General features: G+C 33.6%; 1 protein-coding gene across 1 annotated transcript; it reads right to left on the reverse strand.

Moving 5' to 3' along the window:
- Positions 1–412: 412 nt before the first annotated feature.
- Positions 413–1,647, reverse strand: LOC142624996 (uncharacterized). The gene is made up of 2 exons (XM_075798711.1): positions 1,165–1,647; positions 413–826 (listed from the first exon to the last, which is right to left on the reverse strand). The coding sequence occupies exons 1-2, from the start codon at positions 1,645–1,647 to the stop codon at positions 413–415; spliced, it is 897 nt and encodes a 298-aa protein (XP_075654826.1).
- Between the last annotated feature and the right edge of the window lie 13,417 nt (positions 1,648–15,064).

Below are 15,064 nucleotides of genomic sequence, written 5' to 3' on the forward strand. Positions count from 1 at the left end.
GTGCCACTTAACTTAAAGATATAACTATATAAAATATATAATAAATATTAAAGAGATATTAACTAAAAGTCATTCTAATATATATGTAGATTTCAGAACAAATACAATACGCAATCTAAAAACAAATATAATACTTATCTATACTCGGTCACAAAAGATAGAAAGACTATCGTTTAGAGATCGATATGTTCTAGAGGGGCGAAGAGCATATACCGAGCCGTGGAGATCCGACAATGACACAACAGTTCCGTGAATCAAAAGTGATTTGGGTGAGTTGTATTTGTAGAGGTTGAATTGTAGAGAGCTGGAGACGGTGTGTGGTGACTCTGGTGAAAAGTGTATCTCTAAAAATAGAAGTTACTTTTTTTTTTTTTTGGGAAATACTTAACTTTATTGAAAGCAAAATAATGAGTTACATTTTGTCTTGCATACAAGCGTGCTCTATCAGACTAGGACAATCCGCTCGCCATGCAACAAAATCCTCAACGTTCTTAGCGTGTTGAGCTAGTAAATGAGCAGGGACATTTCCCTGCCTCTTAACGTGGGCAAACTTCCATTGCCTGAAGTATGATACTTCGTTCATTATCCCAGCAAGTACATTCACTACTGAAGAGGGCGGCGACACCAGTCCTTGCAGAGCATTACAAATCACCACAGAATCACTCTCAAACTCTGCCTCTCTAATTCCAACCTCCCTTGCAAAGTTGACCCCGGCTTCCAAGGCTTTTGCTTCAGCTTCTATTGCACCCAATGGGCTCTTCCACTTCTTGCTCAGGGCTGCGAACACTTCCCCAGCATCATCTCTGATGACCACACCAGATCCTGCCTGCTATCTCTTCGGGAAAACCGCACCATCAGTATTAACTTTGTAGTACCCTTGACTAGGTGGTTGCCAAGAGACCAGAGGAACGAGTTCCACCTGATGCTCTGTTTTTTCTTCATTGGCGAGCCAAAATTCCTCCACCAAGTATATAGCATTCCGCAAGATCGTACTACCCTTTTTTCCAATACATTTATAGTTACTAAAATTTACAAATAAATGAAATATTACCTATGACAATATAATCTTTTATTTTTGGGTTAATAATAGAATCTAACCAATTTTCGCCACCGCATCCAAAAAATTCCATTGCATCGAGATTTCGAATGGCCATGTGAACTTACTATTCTTCCAAACTTCTTTGGCATGATCACAGCTCCATAACAGATGACAGACTGTTTCCTCATTTTGACCACATATAGATCGCACATTCCATTTGGCGTGATTTTTCGCTTCGCCAAATTAGATTTTGTGGCTAGAATGTCTCGAGCTGCCTTCGACGCAAAATGCTTTATTTTCTGTGGGATTCTCAGTTGCCAGATGGTCTTCCATATTTTCCCCGCTGATTCGTCCGAGCAGTCAGCCCTGGTGTTGTGCACCTTTTCTTCCAATGCTAGTGCATAAGCACTTTTGACAGTGAATTTCCCACTTCTAGTCTCGGCCCAAACTAGTCTGTCAGGAGTGTTGCTTGAGCTCAACGGGATGCCCAGGATAGCTTCCCTATCTTCGGGTAAGAACCAACTGTTTAGATTATTAATATTCCACTCCCTTGTTCCTTTGTTTATGAGCTCACAAACCAGAGCATTAGATGAATTAGGCTTTTCCATTGGGAAGCACGGGTGCGGCGTTTGGGCTGCCACACCCGCGTCTGACGCGGGGACGCGCAGGCGACGCTGCTACCTGCGCGTCCGTGCCGCGTCGAGCATTAAAAAAATATTTTTTTTGGCGCGATTCGCGCCGATATGGCGCTGATTTGGGCCGACGCACACGAAATCGGGTCGATTCGCGCTGATTCGGCCCGAATCGGTCTGTATCGGGCGCAAACCGATACCAGCGAAATCTGCCGATACCAGCCGAAATTCAAAAAAAAAAAAAAAAAAAAAACAGGTGCGTATCATTTTAACTTGGCCGAAAAAAAAAAAAAAAAAAAAAGGTGCAAACGCACCGTTTGGAAAAAAACCAAGATCTAGCCCTCTCCCTCTTCATTTTTTTTGCGCCTCTCTTCCACTCTCTGCCTTCACTCTTCAGCTAGGCTCTTTCCCATTCTCTGTATTCTAATTATTATTTACTATTGCTCTTAAATTTGGTATATATTTATATAATGTGAAAAAAAAATATGTTTAGTAATATATTAAAAATATAAATAAAAATATTTTTAATAATTTTTTAATCGCCGCACCCGCATCCTACTTTTTCAAAAATTGCCGAGTCCCACACCCGCACCCGAATCCCGAAACGCACCCGTGCTTCATAGCTTTTCCGTTGAAATCACCTTATATGTACACGGCCTAGGGATCCATTTATCATGCCACACCCTTATCTTGTTACCATTCCCTACTTGCCACGTCATACCCCTTTGGACTATGCTTTGTGCCGCCATTAAGCTTCTCCACGCATAAGATAGATTTCGACCCATTGTTGCCTCCGCAAAGTTACAATGTGGGAATGGGATGGATGAGTATTTTTTCTTTTTTGTAATTACTGAGGGAGCTACAATTTAGCCCTTAAAAAATGGTAAAATTGATTTTTTCTAAAATTTTCAGTGGCGAAGGGGATCCAGCATGCATTGATGCGTGTTGAACTATGTGGACGCCAGAAATAATCTACAATGTTTGTTGTGAATGTGATAACCAATGCTAATTCCAGTTTTGTTTTTCTTCTTTTTTTCATTTATGAGAATGACCTTAATTTGATCAATAATAGAGCCATGTCATGGACCCTCAAAATTTTAAAATAGGGTTAAGAATTTTTCCAATGCCTCAATGCATGTGATACATTAGCATATAGACATGTGTCTAGTTTTAGACATGTTTGTATCCTAACTGATACATTGTACACAGGTCATGTATTTAAAATAAATCTTAATTAAAATATACCTATGTATATAGAGACAGTTCCAAACTTTCAAATACATAATAATGTCTCTTCTTTTTCTCTAGACTTATCGAAATACATGAATATGTCTCAAATAACATGCAAGAAAATTACTAAAGAAGATTTGCATGCATAGTAGTGTTAAATTTGTAGCAACGCGTTAAATTTATATAAGTTGGTCATGAATGTCTCAAGTAACAATGCATTAAATTTTAACAAGGATCAGCTTGATTTGCCATGGGTGTTAAATTTGTTTAAGAGATTTGCATGCATAGTGTAAATTATCGAAGTATGGTTCCTTGCTTGATCGAAGGCTTTTGCACTTCATAATTATATTATCAAGTTCACCGATAAGCTGGCCATGCTTTTGACTTATTTGTGGGCTGGCTCAAGTAATTTGTTGCCCTCGTTTAGCTTGTAAGAGTTGTTGGCTTGAGCAATTTATTTTTTTCCATTGGCCTAATTCGGGTTGATGTAATCTAAAGATGAAAATGTGGATCATAAAGTCTGAAATATGTAGAGGGAGGAAAAGATCATAAAAGCCCAATCAAAGATAAGAAAAATACGGATCTTTAAGCGGGATCCCCAAATTAGATACGTCGTTCATAAATGGTGATCTCAAGGGCCACGCCGTGAAATGAAGATGTTAGGGTCCACGGCCGATTTTGCATAATGAAAATGTGCCAGAAACCCATTCACAGTCTTTTGTTTTTCAGTTCTGCTATACAGTATGCACACACATATTTTCTGACAAACTCACTGGACTGGGATCCACCAAATTGGGCCACAACACATGAAAAACACTAATCAATGAAAATGTTGGTGACACTTGTCGGTAAAAATTTTAAACGTATGTAGCGAAATTCTTATTTTAACCTAATGATGTAGGTTATACCATACTATTTAGAATTTTAAATAATAATTAAAAATTCCAGTGTTAAGAATTGATTTTTTAACCTAATATTGTCGGTGATACCAAAAATTTTAAATAGTAACGTAGGTGATGACTAGTAATATACAAATATTGTGCTTGGTTTCTTGCGACTGGTCTCATATTAATTTGGCTAAGGGGTGTGCCGTCAGTAATTATTCTATCATGGCACCAATCAACGTTCTTTTTCTTTGTTTCCAGATGAGTTTGTTGTACTAGTGTTTGTGTAGCATTAACCAAAGATGCACATAAAAGTCCCAAACAGGTTCCAATGAAATTTATACATAACAAGAGCAAAGTGCATGTCAATGTTCATAAGCAAAGACAGGAACCACGGACGCTACAATGAGTACATTAACGTGAACATATCCCACAAGTAGCTTATTAGAAGTAGCAGCAAGCTAGTGGTACATGCATAAACAGTTGTGGGAAGAAGAGAGGATATTATCAATTGCAGCTCTTATTATATATTACCCACGTACGCATATATATACTAATACTAACATGAGCCTAACTAGCTAGGCTCACTCAGTTGGAAGTTGGAGGCTTGTGCTTTGGTGGTGGCTTGTAACCCTTGGGAGGTTTGCCATCCAATGAGGTCTCCTGTGCTGGAGGCTTGTGTGGTGGTTTTATAGGGCCTACTGGTTGTTCTTTGTGTGGTGGTTTTTCCTCATTAAACCCATCCAATGAGGTTGGTGGCTTGTGTTTTGGTGGTGGCTTGTATCCCTTGGGAGGTTTGCCATCCAAATTTGATTCCAGGGTGGTCTCCTCCGTTGAAGGAGGCTTGTGTGGTGGTTTATGGTGGTCAGCCAGAGAGTGAGTGGTGAGAAGCACCACTGCGAGAAGCAACAATAACAAGTGTTTGGTAGCCATTTTGGGCTCTTGAAAGACTATGAATTATGGTTATACAAACTTGAGAATTTGTTGGCCTTTTATAATGGGCTTCGGCCTATGATTGCACGCCACATGGCTTGTATTTGAGGAATTATAGATTTTTCTTATGATTACACGTTTTTGTGATAGTGTAAACTTGGAACCCACTCACGTTTTCTTGTTTTTTTTTTTTTTAAAGGTAAGAAACCCACTGAGTTGAAAAGTTTGACAATAGCTAAGGCTGCGTCTGGGGCAGGTAATTTGGCCAAGAGTTAGCCAAAAGTTATTATCAATTCAACTTTGGACATCATTGATCGGATCGATATAGGATAACTCAGATTGAACCTTTAGTTTGGCCCCATCATTGTGGTTTAAAACGATATTTTTTTTTTTTTTTTAATGATTGAATAAATTTTGTTAAACCATATGATACACAAATGGAAATATAAATCAAATTTGTTAGAAAAATATCTCTGTATTTTTTTTAATAAACAGTAATATTTATTACAACACACACAAAAATATTAATATTAGTATTTTAAGCCCAAAAATTGTAAGCCTCTTCATGTCCATCCAAATGAAAAACATTATAAAGCCAACTTGTGTAAAAGTAAGAACATGCTAATTAAGCATCTGAGTATAGATACAAGTGAACTAATTAGGAATAGACAGGTTTTCATGATGAATGATGTCATCCATGATCTAGCATTTCTTGATTTTGTATGTAAAATTACTTAAGAGACCTACTGTCTTTCCTTCATTTCCAATTTTCCAATAAATGTAATATGGCCCATTTGGAATCCACTGTATTGATAAGTTAGCTCGTACAAAAAGTTGAACTTAGCGCTATAAATTGGTAAGGTACAATGCTTCTCTTTTTCTTCGATAGGTTGAAAAAAATCCAAAATTTTTTTTGTTGCTTTTTCCTTCATTTAAGTATTTAACAATAATTATATGCAAAAAAGAAAAGAAAAAAAGAGACAATAATTCTCTGCATTTTCTATTTACATGCGAGCTTAGAATGATTTTAGTTGAAAATTTCCTCAAATATGGTAGTCGGCAAAACGAATATATATTTATATATATATATATATAGAGAGAGAGAGAGAGAGAGAGAGAGAGAGAGAGAGAGAGAGAGAGAGAGAGAGAGATTGCTAAATTAACAAGACTGGAAATGAAAACCACCACCTATTGGCTATTATACTTCCCAATCAAACCATAATAATATCATACTTGTATTTTATTCTTCTTCAAAAATTAAGAGGGCAAGAGAAGTAGGATTTAGAAATTAGCCACGGAAAAAAAGATGTGGATGAAAATGGCTTTAAACTCCGGGAACATACTGATAAAAAAAGTTGTAATAATTGAAGTTGGGTCTGCCAAGAGTTTTATAGAAGTTGATAATTTTTAATGTTTATAATGGGGACATTTACAATTTAAATCTCTCACTTCAATCATTAAAATTATCAAGGGAAAAAATATATTAAGAGTCGTTTTGTAATTTAACTAATTGGCACCTCTTAAAATAACAAAACATATAATTATAGTGACAAAAATATTCTGATAATGTATAATCTTTCCAATGTACATGTGTTATGCATTAGTGCGTAATACACTATGTGGGCTCAGCTAAAGCAATCTTCAAAATGTAATAAGAAAAGTAAGATTTTAAGAAGTTGTATATAAAATTTAAGAGCAAAAAACTTGGCGTATAATTCATTACCAAACAATCACTCCAACCTATTGCAACCTTTGACTGATAGTAGTGTAAGGAAGCATGTGACTTTGTCCTTCAAATTGAATATCTTTTGCCAAACCTTCTGTGAGTTGATTAGAACTTTTTCATTTTTTTTTTTGGAAAAACGTGAGTTGATTAGAATTTAGACGATAACAAAAACACTATTTGTCAAGGTTAAGGTTTATTTCCAAACTAGTTTACTAAAAAACTCTTTAAACTCTTCTAACTTTATTTTTATTGGATGTTAATTTCGAAAATCTAATCGTTAGATTGTATATTCTTATTATATCCTCCATGCTCACAAATGTTTAAGAAGATTAAAAATCAATTGCTATGTTATTAAATAAATGTTTTAATTTCAAGTTCTTTTTTTTTTTGTTTAAAATTATGCATGAAATTTGAGTTTACTGATTAAATATTAAATTACAATTTATTTGAACGAAATTTGACATGTGTGTTATGATAATAAAGAACATGTAATTTAACAGTTAAATTTTCAAAATTTACATTCAATATATATATAGGAGTTTAAAGATTTAAAAAGTTTATCTCTAAACTAGTTTGAAGAAAAACCTTTTTGAGTTCTCCATTTGTAGTTAGCCAAGAGACAAGGCATGAATGTTTATTATCTTGTTAGTATCTCAATTTGAATCTGTATTGTTAATAACAGTGTTTCTACTACAAAAATAAGGTATAATCTCAAACTTAAAAGCCAAAGTGACTAGCTAACTATGTCATTAATATCATGGTGAAATTAAGAATTTTTACTTTAGATTGAGGCAGAGTTGTAATACTAATATATATTAATCAAGACAAACCCTGATAGATGCACAAACACATATAGACATGTATACAAACCTTAATATTTTAATACTAGAGTAAATCATAATTCAAACTTTTTTTTTTTTTTAGTAGAATTCAACTTTTATCAACTTTTACGTATGTTTACTAAATATTTTTTTTTGGGGAGAACTATTCTTTTTTAAATTCTAATGAGTATACTGTATACATATATTGTACAGGTCGATATTAGGCATATGCAAAAATATATAATTAAAAAACTTAGTATCTCTTAACAAAATTATGCTCAAAGATGATCTTTCGTAAAATAAAATCATCTTTTATTTTTCCCACAGTAAAATTTTGAAAATTTTCATATGCAATAAAAATTACTAAATAGTGTACCAGTGAATAATAAAATTTCAATGAAACCAATGAAGTATAAAATATGTGAATGATCCAAACTTTGATAGATGTGCAAGAAAAAAGTTAACAATAAAATTAAATTGAAAAAAAATTAACAATAAAAACCTTTTTTTGACATACATATATATACCGCATGCAGCGGTGTATATTGTACTATGTGAGCACGACCAATCTACAACCTTTTTTGTGGTGGATGTGTCTGTAAAATAATATCAGATAACCAATGAACTATTTTAATTTCAGCATTGTTTCTTCTTTGATCAGTGGTTGAGTCATGACCCCTTAAAATTTTTAAATAAGTCTATATTAAATGACAATTAAGTGTGTGTGTATCTATAGATATATATATATATGGCCACCAGATGTAAATATTAATGAACTCCAAATCTCAATTGTCACCAAAAAAAAAATGTTAAATCTCAAAATACATGAATATGTCTCAACTAACATGAAAAAAAAAAAAAAAAAAGACTAAAAAAGATAGATCTAAAGATAAAGTTTGGCTATAAATTTTATTATAATCTAAAGTTACAATGAACTAAGAAAATGATTGTAAGAGGAAAAATTTTAAGCCAATTATAAAATGCCACATCAAAATTTAGTGACAAATTTTGAAATAATGTCATTAAATTAATTAAATTAGATGATGACATGTGTCATCCAAATTGACATCACACTGGCATATCAAAATTTGCCACATGTCATTTGGCCCACAAGATAAAGATAAATTTCCTATTCAAAATTTATGGATAATTATCTTTATTAAAATAAATAAATAAAATAAAGATAAATTTTCTATTCAAAATTGATAGATAATTATCTTAATTAAAATAAATTAAATAGAGATAATGATTTATCTTTGTTGATTGTTATCTTTATCAAAATATGATACAGATAAATAAAGATAATTATCTCTAAGAAGAATTTGGGCCAATCAAAAGTCTACTACATATTTGCAAGCATATCAACTCAAAGTGGAGCTTATCCTCTAAAATCACTATAAATAGAGGACATCCCCTCTCATTTTAGGGACGAAGTTTTCAAGAGGCCCAAGCTCTGGAAAAATTCTGTCTCAAGAATCTTTGAAGAACTTGAAGAACATTCAAAGGGATTGCTTGAAGAACTTGAAGGACAACAAATCTCTAATAAGCTTAAGGCTAGAGATTCATTGTGAAGACCGTTCAATCCATCTTCCAACCAAAGTCAAGAAGATCTTTTGTTCGAGTTCTTTGAAGTTCTATTGGAAGTAAGCTAAAAAGCCTCCATAAACTTCAATAAACCCAAATCTTTGAAGCTCAGCGGATCAAGCCTCTAAAGCCCCGAAGAACTTCAACCTAAGAGCCTTCACATTCGAAGACTTCAAGAACAATAAATCTCTAATAAGCTCAAAGCTAGAAATTTGTTGTGAAGACCATTCAATCCATCTTCCAACTAAAGACAAAAAAATTCCTTATTCGAGTCAAGTTCAATGAAGATGGAATCAGAGGGTATTCTTTTGTAAAAGAATTGAAATAGAGATTGTACTCATTATGTATCAATACAAATTTATATTTGCAAACCATATTTCTTTTCAATTGTTTGATTTTCTGCAATTGGGAAATTTTGTGTTTACAATGATATCTTCAATTCTTATTGTTATCAATTCCATTCTTATTGTTAAAAAAAATATTATAAAAAAAAAAACTCTTAACTTGGTCCTTGAAAATATTTCAATAATAAGTTTATGGGTACCGAATTAACAGTCTTTTCTTTTTGGGTGGGAGGGGTGAGAGAGTGCACAATTCAAAAAAAAAAAAAAAAACTTCTGTAGCAGAATCGATATTTTAGCTTAATAACGTAGGTGAGATTCCATATTATTTAAACTTTTACATAAGAATTAAAAAGTTGATGCCTGTAGTAGAATTGATATTTTAACCTTATAATCCAATTTAAAATTGTAAATAATAGCACGTTCAACATAATAAGGATCTTCTAAAAAAAAAACATAATTAAGGAAACCCAAACCAACGTATCATACCATATATAGGTTCTTTTTCTTTTATTTTTTTGATAAGATATATAGGTTCATTAGCAAGAACATATCCCACTAGTAGCTGAGAATTAAGTAGCAGCAAAAGGTACATGCATAAACAGTAGTAGTCATCAGAACAGAGGATATTATGAGTCGCGGCTCTTATTATATGACATAATATATATATATATATATATATATATATATATATATATACTAATACTAACATAAGATTGAGCCCAACTAGCTAGCTAGTTAGGCTCAGCTCAGTTGGAGGGTGGAGGCTTGTGTTTTGGGCGTGGCTTTGAACCCTTGGGAGGTTTGCCATCCAAGTTTGGTTCCTTAGATGAAGGTGGTCTGTGTGGTGGTAATAGAGAGCCTGCTGGTCTATGTGCAATTGGCGGCTTTTCCTCACGAAAACCATCAGGTGGTGGTTTATGGTGATTAGCAAGAGAGTGAGTGGTGAGAAGCACCGCTCCGATGAGCAAAACTAACAAGAGTTTGGGAGACATTTTGGGCTTGCTCTTCAAAGGTTTATTAGAATTGTGCGGTGCAAATTTCTGAGAAACTTGGTGGCCTTTTGTAATTGCCTTGGCCTTATCTACGCAGGCCGCATGTTTGTTTGTTTGTTTGTTTTTTTTTTTGCCCTTTTTTGATAAGGAAACTATTAGTTCACAAGGTGTATTTTTTTGACCGAATGATAGAAGTTCACAAGGTGTATTTAGTTTGACCTACTTTTGTTCTGTTCTATAGATTTATTTCTTTCTGAATTTTTCTACAGGTTTATAGAACCGCCTCCACATGGGGAATTATAGATTTTTCTTCTAGTTTCCGGTGTTATCGTGATAGAGTGCATTTGTAACCCACCGCTAATATATATATATATCTATATATATATATATATATATATATATATATATATATTAGTTTGACTATAAACTTAGTTGTAATCATTTCAATAATTACAATTTCGATCATATTTTTATTGGATATGAATTTTGACAAATCTATTATTGAATTTTTTTTTATTCATATATTCTTCATACTTGGAAAATCTACAAAATATCAAAGCCCAATATTTATGTCATTAATTAAATGTTTAAATTTCAAATTTTTATAGTCTAAAATTAGGTATAGAAAATAAGTTTTTAATTTGAATAATAGATAATATCTGATTAATACGAAATATGTTAAAACCGTGAAAAAAATACAATTTAATAATTGAATTTTTTTTCTTCAAAATGGGTAATCATATTTATTTTTTTAGTGAGAGATATAGCCATTGGATACAACCAAACATGTAGTCTAACTTTATTCTTTATTTTTCTTCTTCTTTTTTCATAGGTAAAGTATCTAATGAGGAGAAAGTTCATGTTTGATTATTTGTATCATAAAATTTCAAATGATGAGCATATGTGTGTATGTTGAACTTTATTTAGATGGCAAATGCCGCAACTGAAGTTGAGGATGGAAAGTTGTGGCCTCCCTCAGTGAAGAAGTATTTCATAGATGTGTTGGTAGATGAGGAAGTTTGAGAGAACATGCCTCAAGGCCAATTTAAGAAAGGACTTTGGGGATCCACTCAGTGCGAGTTTAACTTACGCGCAAATAAAAATTACCAAAAAGGAAAACTTAGGCAAAAATATCAAAGATTGAAGGTTTGACACCGAGTCTTCTCCGAGCTCCTCAGACGTATGGGAATCGGATAAGATCCCGTTGCAAAAATGGTTGTAGAAAGTGATGCAGCCTGGGCAAGTGCAATTGTGTTAAGTGCTGAACAGAATCTAAACATAATAATTACCAAAGTCATTTGTACTGGTTTTTATATAGATAAATCGTTTAACCCCATATATACGATTGTTAATAGGCCAACCATCGATGCAAGGAGTTTCGCAAAAAGGGGCTAGAACACTACGAGATGTTAGGCCAGCTTTTCAATGCCAAAACTGCCATGGGCTTGCTACAAATTTCATCTGCCTGACCAGCTCTAAACAATTCCAAAGAGTGAGAGCTAGATGCGGCCTTCCTATCAATGCGGCCTTCCTTTCCTATGATTGATGTTGCATGTTTATTTTCTGTTTCATAACAAGTTGCAAGGAAACTCACAATTTGAATGGTCCTAGTTTATGCTTCCTAAGGTTTAATTACTTCTTTCTTTCATCTGTCTATACTTTCGTTCTTTTTTGTGAATAATTTTTATTGTTTAATTATTAATTTTTATTGTTTTCTTATCTTTGATGTTGCATGTTTATTTTCTGTTTCATAACAAGTTGCAAGGAAACTCAAAATTTTAATGGTCCTGGTTTATGGTCTACAAAACGAATTCCAATCATTCCTAAGGTTTGAATACTCCTTTCTTTCATCTACCTATTGTTTCCGTCCTTTTTGTGAATAATTTTTATTCTTTAATTATAAAAGTTTTTTTGTTTGTCTATGATTGATGTTGCATGTTTATTTCTTGTTTCATAACAAGTTGCAAGGAAACTAGCGAATTGTTTGAATTGCAAATGAGAGTTCTTATAATGCATTAATATTTCGTTAATATTTCAAATAACCTGTTTATATTGCACACACAGGGCTGTCTCCCCATGCTTTAGAAACCAAATTTCGAAACACGTTTGATTCTACTTCTTCTTTTCCCCTAATTGTGTAATAGTATATGCTGTTTTACCATAAAAAAGTGTTGGTAACTTATATGATAAAGGGTCTATAAATAGCTTATTGTCTTAACAAAGGTCGTCTATGTTTTCATAGTTTATGTCCTTATTTGCTCTGCTTTTTTCGCCCACAAGAGATTGTCATAAAATTGGGAAACTTTGTTGCTAATGAACTAAGGCTTTTAAACTACTTATTTCCTTACCAAAGGTCAGCTCTTTTTTATTGTTTATGTTGTTATTATTATTGGTCAATTATTTGATAGGCTGTTGATATTCTATTTATTAGAGCTTTTAATGTTCTTATTTGAACGATGGTCACAATTGTACCAAAACTTCCTACTATCCCTTGAATCTATTCTCAATTCATTAAAAAATATAAAAAGTAGTTAGCTGTGATTTTCCATAGTACCTGCTTATTTTATTAACAAAGGTCAGTTTTTTTCCCTTGTTTATGTTGTGATTACAAAAATATGGTTAGTATTTAACCCTAATAATATTGTTGTTAATATTACCAGTAAATTATGACTTATTGTTAATATGATTTTCATTAGAGCCTTTAACATTTTTTTAATGGTATTCCCAAACTACCAGTACTTTGTATTTTCCCAGCTAATAAACTTTCAAGTACTTAAAAAATATGGTGAGTGCTTAGCAGTACTGCTGTGTTAGTGGTTTGATAATACAAGTATATTATTTGAGATAGTTATAAATGAAGCACGAGCTAGAAGGTCAAAAAGGCATTTGATTTTAAATAAAAAAAGAGCTATCCAAACTCAAGTAGAAATGCATTGTAGAAGTGAAGTGGATCCTGGCAACCTATTTGATGTTCCTATTTTGTATGGTCCTAGTACCTCTACCCTTCAACGTAAAACCAGCAATGGAAATCTATTTGAGGTACCTATTTCGTATGGTTTTGGTATCTGTACCTTTGAAAGTCATGAGAAAAATGGTGCTACTAAGAAATTGAAATCGGGAAAAACATTGGGAATTATCAACAAACAATTAGTAAAGGCTTCTATTATTGGATGTGATTTTCATTTTGGTAATGTGGATGTCGCAATTGAATGACGAAATCCTCCAAAGATGTGACAAAGAAGTTATAAATGACAGCTTAGTAGATGTTCTTGTGGATGTGATGGTAGAAGAGGTGGCAACTGATTTTATTCCAAATAATGCGAATACTATATTTGGGAGCACTTCACATGAATCCAATACAATATCAGGTTAGCCTTTTGTTATACTAATAATGTGCAATGGTAGTTTGGAATCTATCTTTGCACTACTAATGATGGTAAATTCAACAGATGATCTTCGTAATGAGCACTCGATCCACGTGATAAGCCTCGCCGAAGTTGCTGCCCCAACAGGTAATGAATGGAATAGAACTTAATTTTTTCCTTGTAAATTTTTTTTGTTCACATGCCTTTTAAAACTACATCTACCGACATCCAAATTAAAATGCATACATATGAATGTTTGGAAAAACACCCGAAATCCAATTTGTTTTCCATTACTCCATGAGTAAACTCAACTACCTAAGTAGCTGAAATAAATAAATAGCTGCCTGTTTTCTTTCACTTGCCCGCTAGCATTACAATCAACAATAAGACTCTCCATTAACCCCTCTCTGTTGTAAGTTACCAATTACCTCTTCACCTCTTCGTTCTTTTTGTTAATAACACTTTTATCTTCTTTTCCCTTACCAAAGATAAATGAGTTTCATACTTCTATTAATGGTTTCACAAACAAAACCAGATCAGCCCTCTAATTAGCCGGCTTTCTTAAAAACATTGAACCTTGTGCCAATACCTCTTTGACTCTGTTTTTGTCTCCCTTTCTGTTTATTATTTGTTTGAAACACATACTTAAAGTAAGTAAGTGTCAGAAATACTGAATTCAATAGTATTGTATTTCTTTCTGAAAGAATATACATGAGTGCCTTTATATAGGAGGCATATGAGTGCAGTACGAGTAAATATGAGTGCAGTACGAGTAAATATGAGTGTAGTACAAGTAAGAGTGCTATACAAGTAAACTAGTTGGGCCTAAAGCCTACAACATTATACATGTTAACAGCCCCCCTCAAACTCAAGGTGGATGTGAGACCAACTTGAGGTTGTCAACCAAAGTACGAAGGCGTCCCTTAGGATGTGACTTGGTAAAAATATCTGCAAGTTGATCTGTAGAGGAGACTGAGATTAATTTGAGAGCACCATGGACAAGATGATAACGGATAAAATGACAATCGATCTCGATGTGTTTAGTCCGTTCATGGAAGACATCATTGTGAGCAATATAAATGGCACTCTTGTTGTCACAATAAAGAGGAGTAGCAGAGGATGTAGACACACCTAAGTCTTTGAGAAGCCATCGTAGCCAAAGAAGCTCAAATGTGGTATCAGCAAGGGCACGATATTCTGCTTCAGTACTAGAACGGGCCACATGAGTTTGTTTCTTGCTTCGCCAAGAAATTAGAGAAGAACTAAGAAGAAAGCAATATCCAGTGGTGGACCTGCGATCAGTGGGATCTCCTGCCCAATCGGCATCAGAAAATGCACGAAGAACAAGAGGAGACTGAGCAGAGTAGAAAAGACCATAGAAGAGAGTGCCCTTTAGGTACCGAAGAATGCGCAGCATAGTGAGTCGATCGTGGAGCAGACAGATACTAGCTCACCTGGTGAACAGCATAGAAAATGTTTGGACGACTAACAGTAAGATAAACTAGGCTGCCAAC

The sequence above is a fragment of the Castanea sativa genome, chromosome 2, assembly GCF_040712315.1.
Source record: "Castanea sativa cultivar Marrone di Chiusa Pesio chromosome 2, ASM4071231v1".
Classification (NCBI taxonomy): domain Eukaryota; kingdom Viridiplantae; phylum Streptophyta; class Magnoliopsida; order Fagales; family Fagaceae; genus Castanea; species Castanea sativa.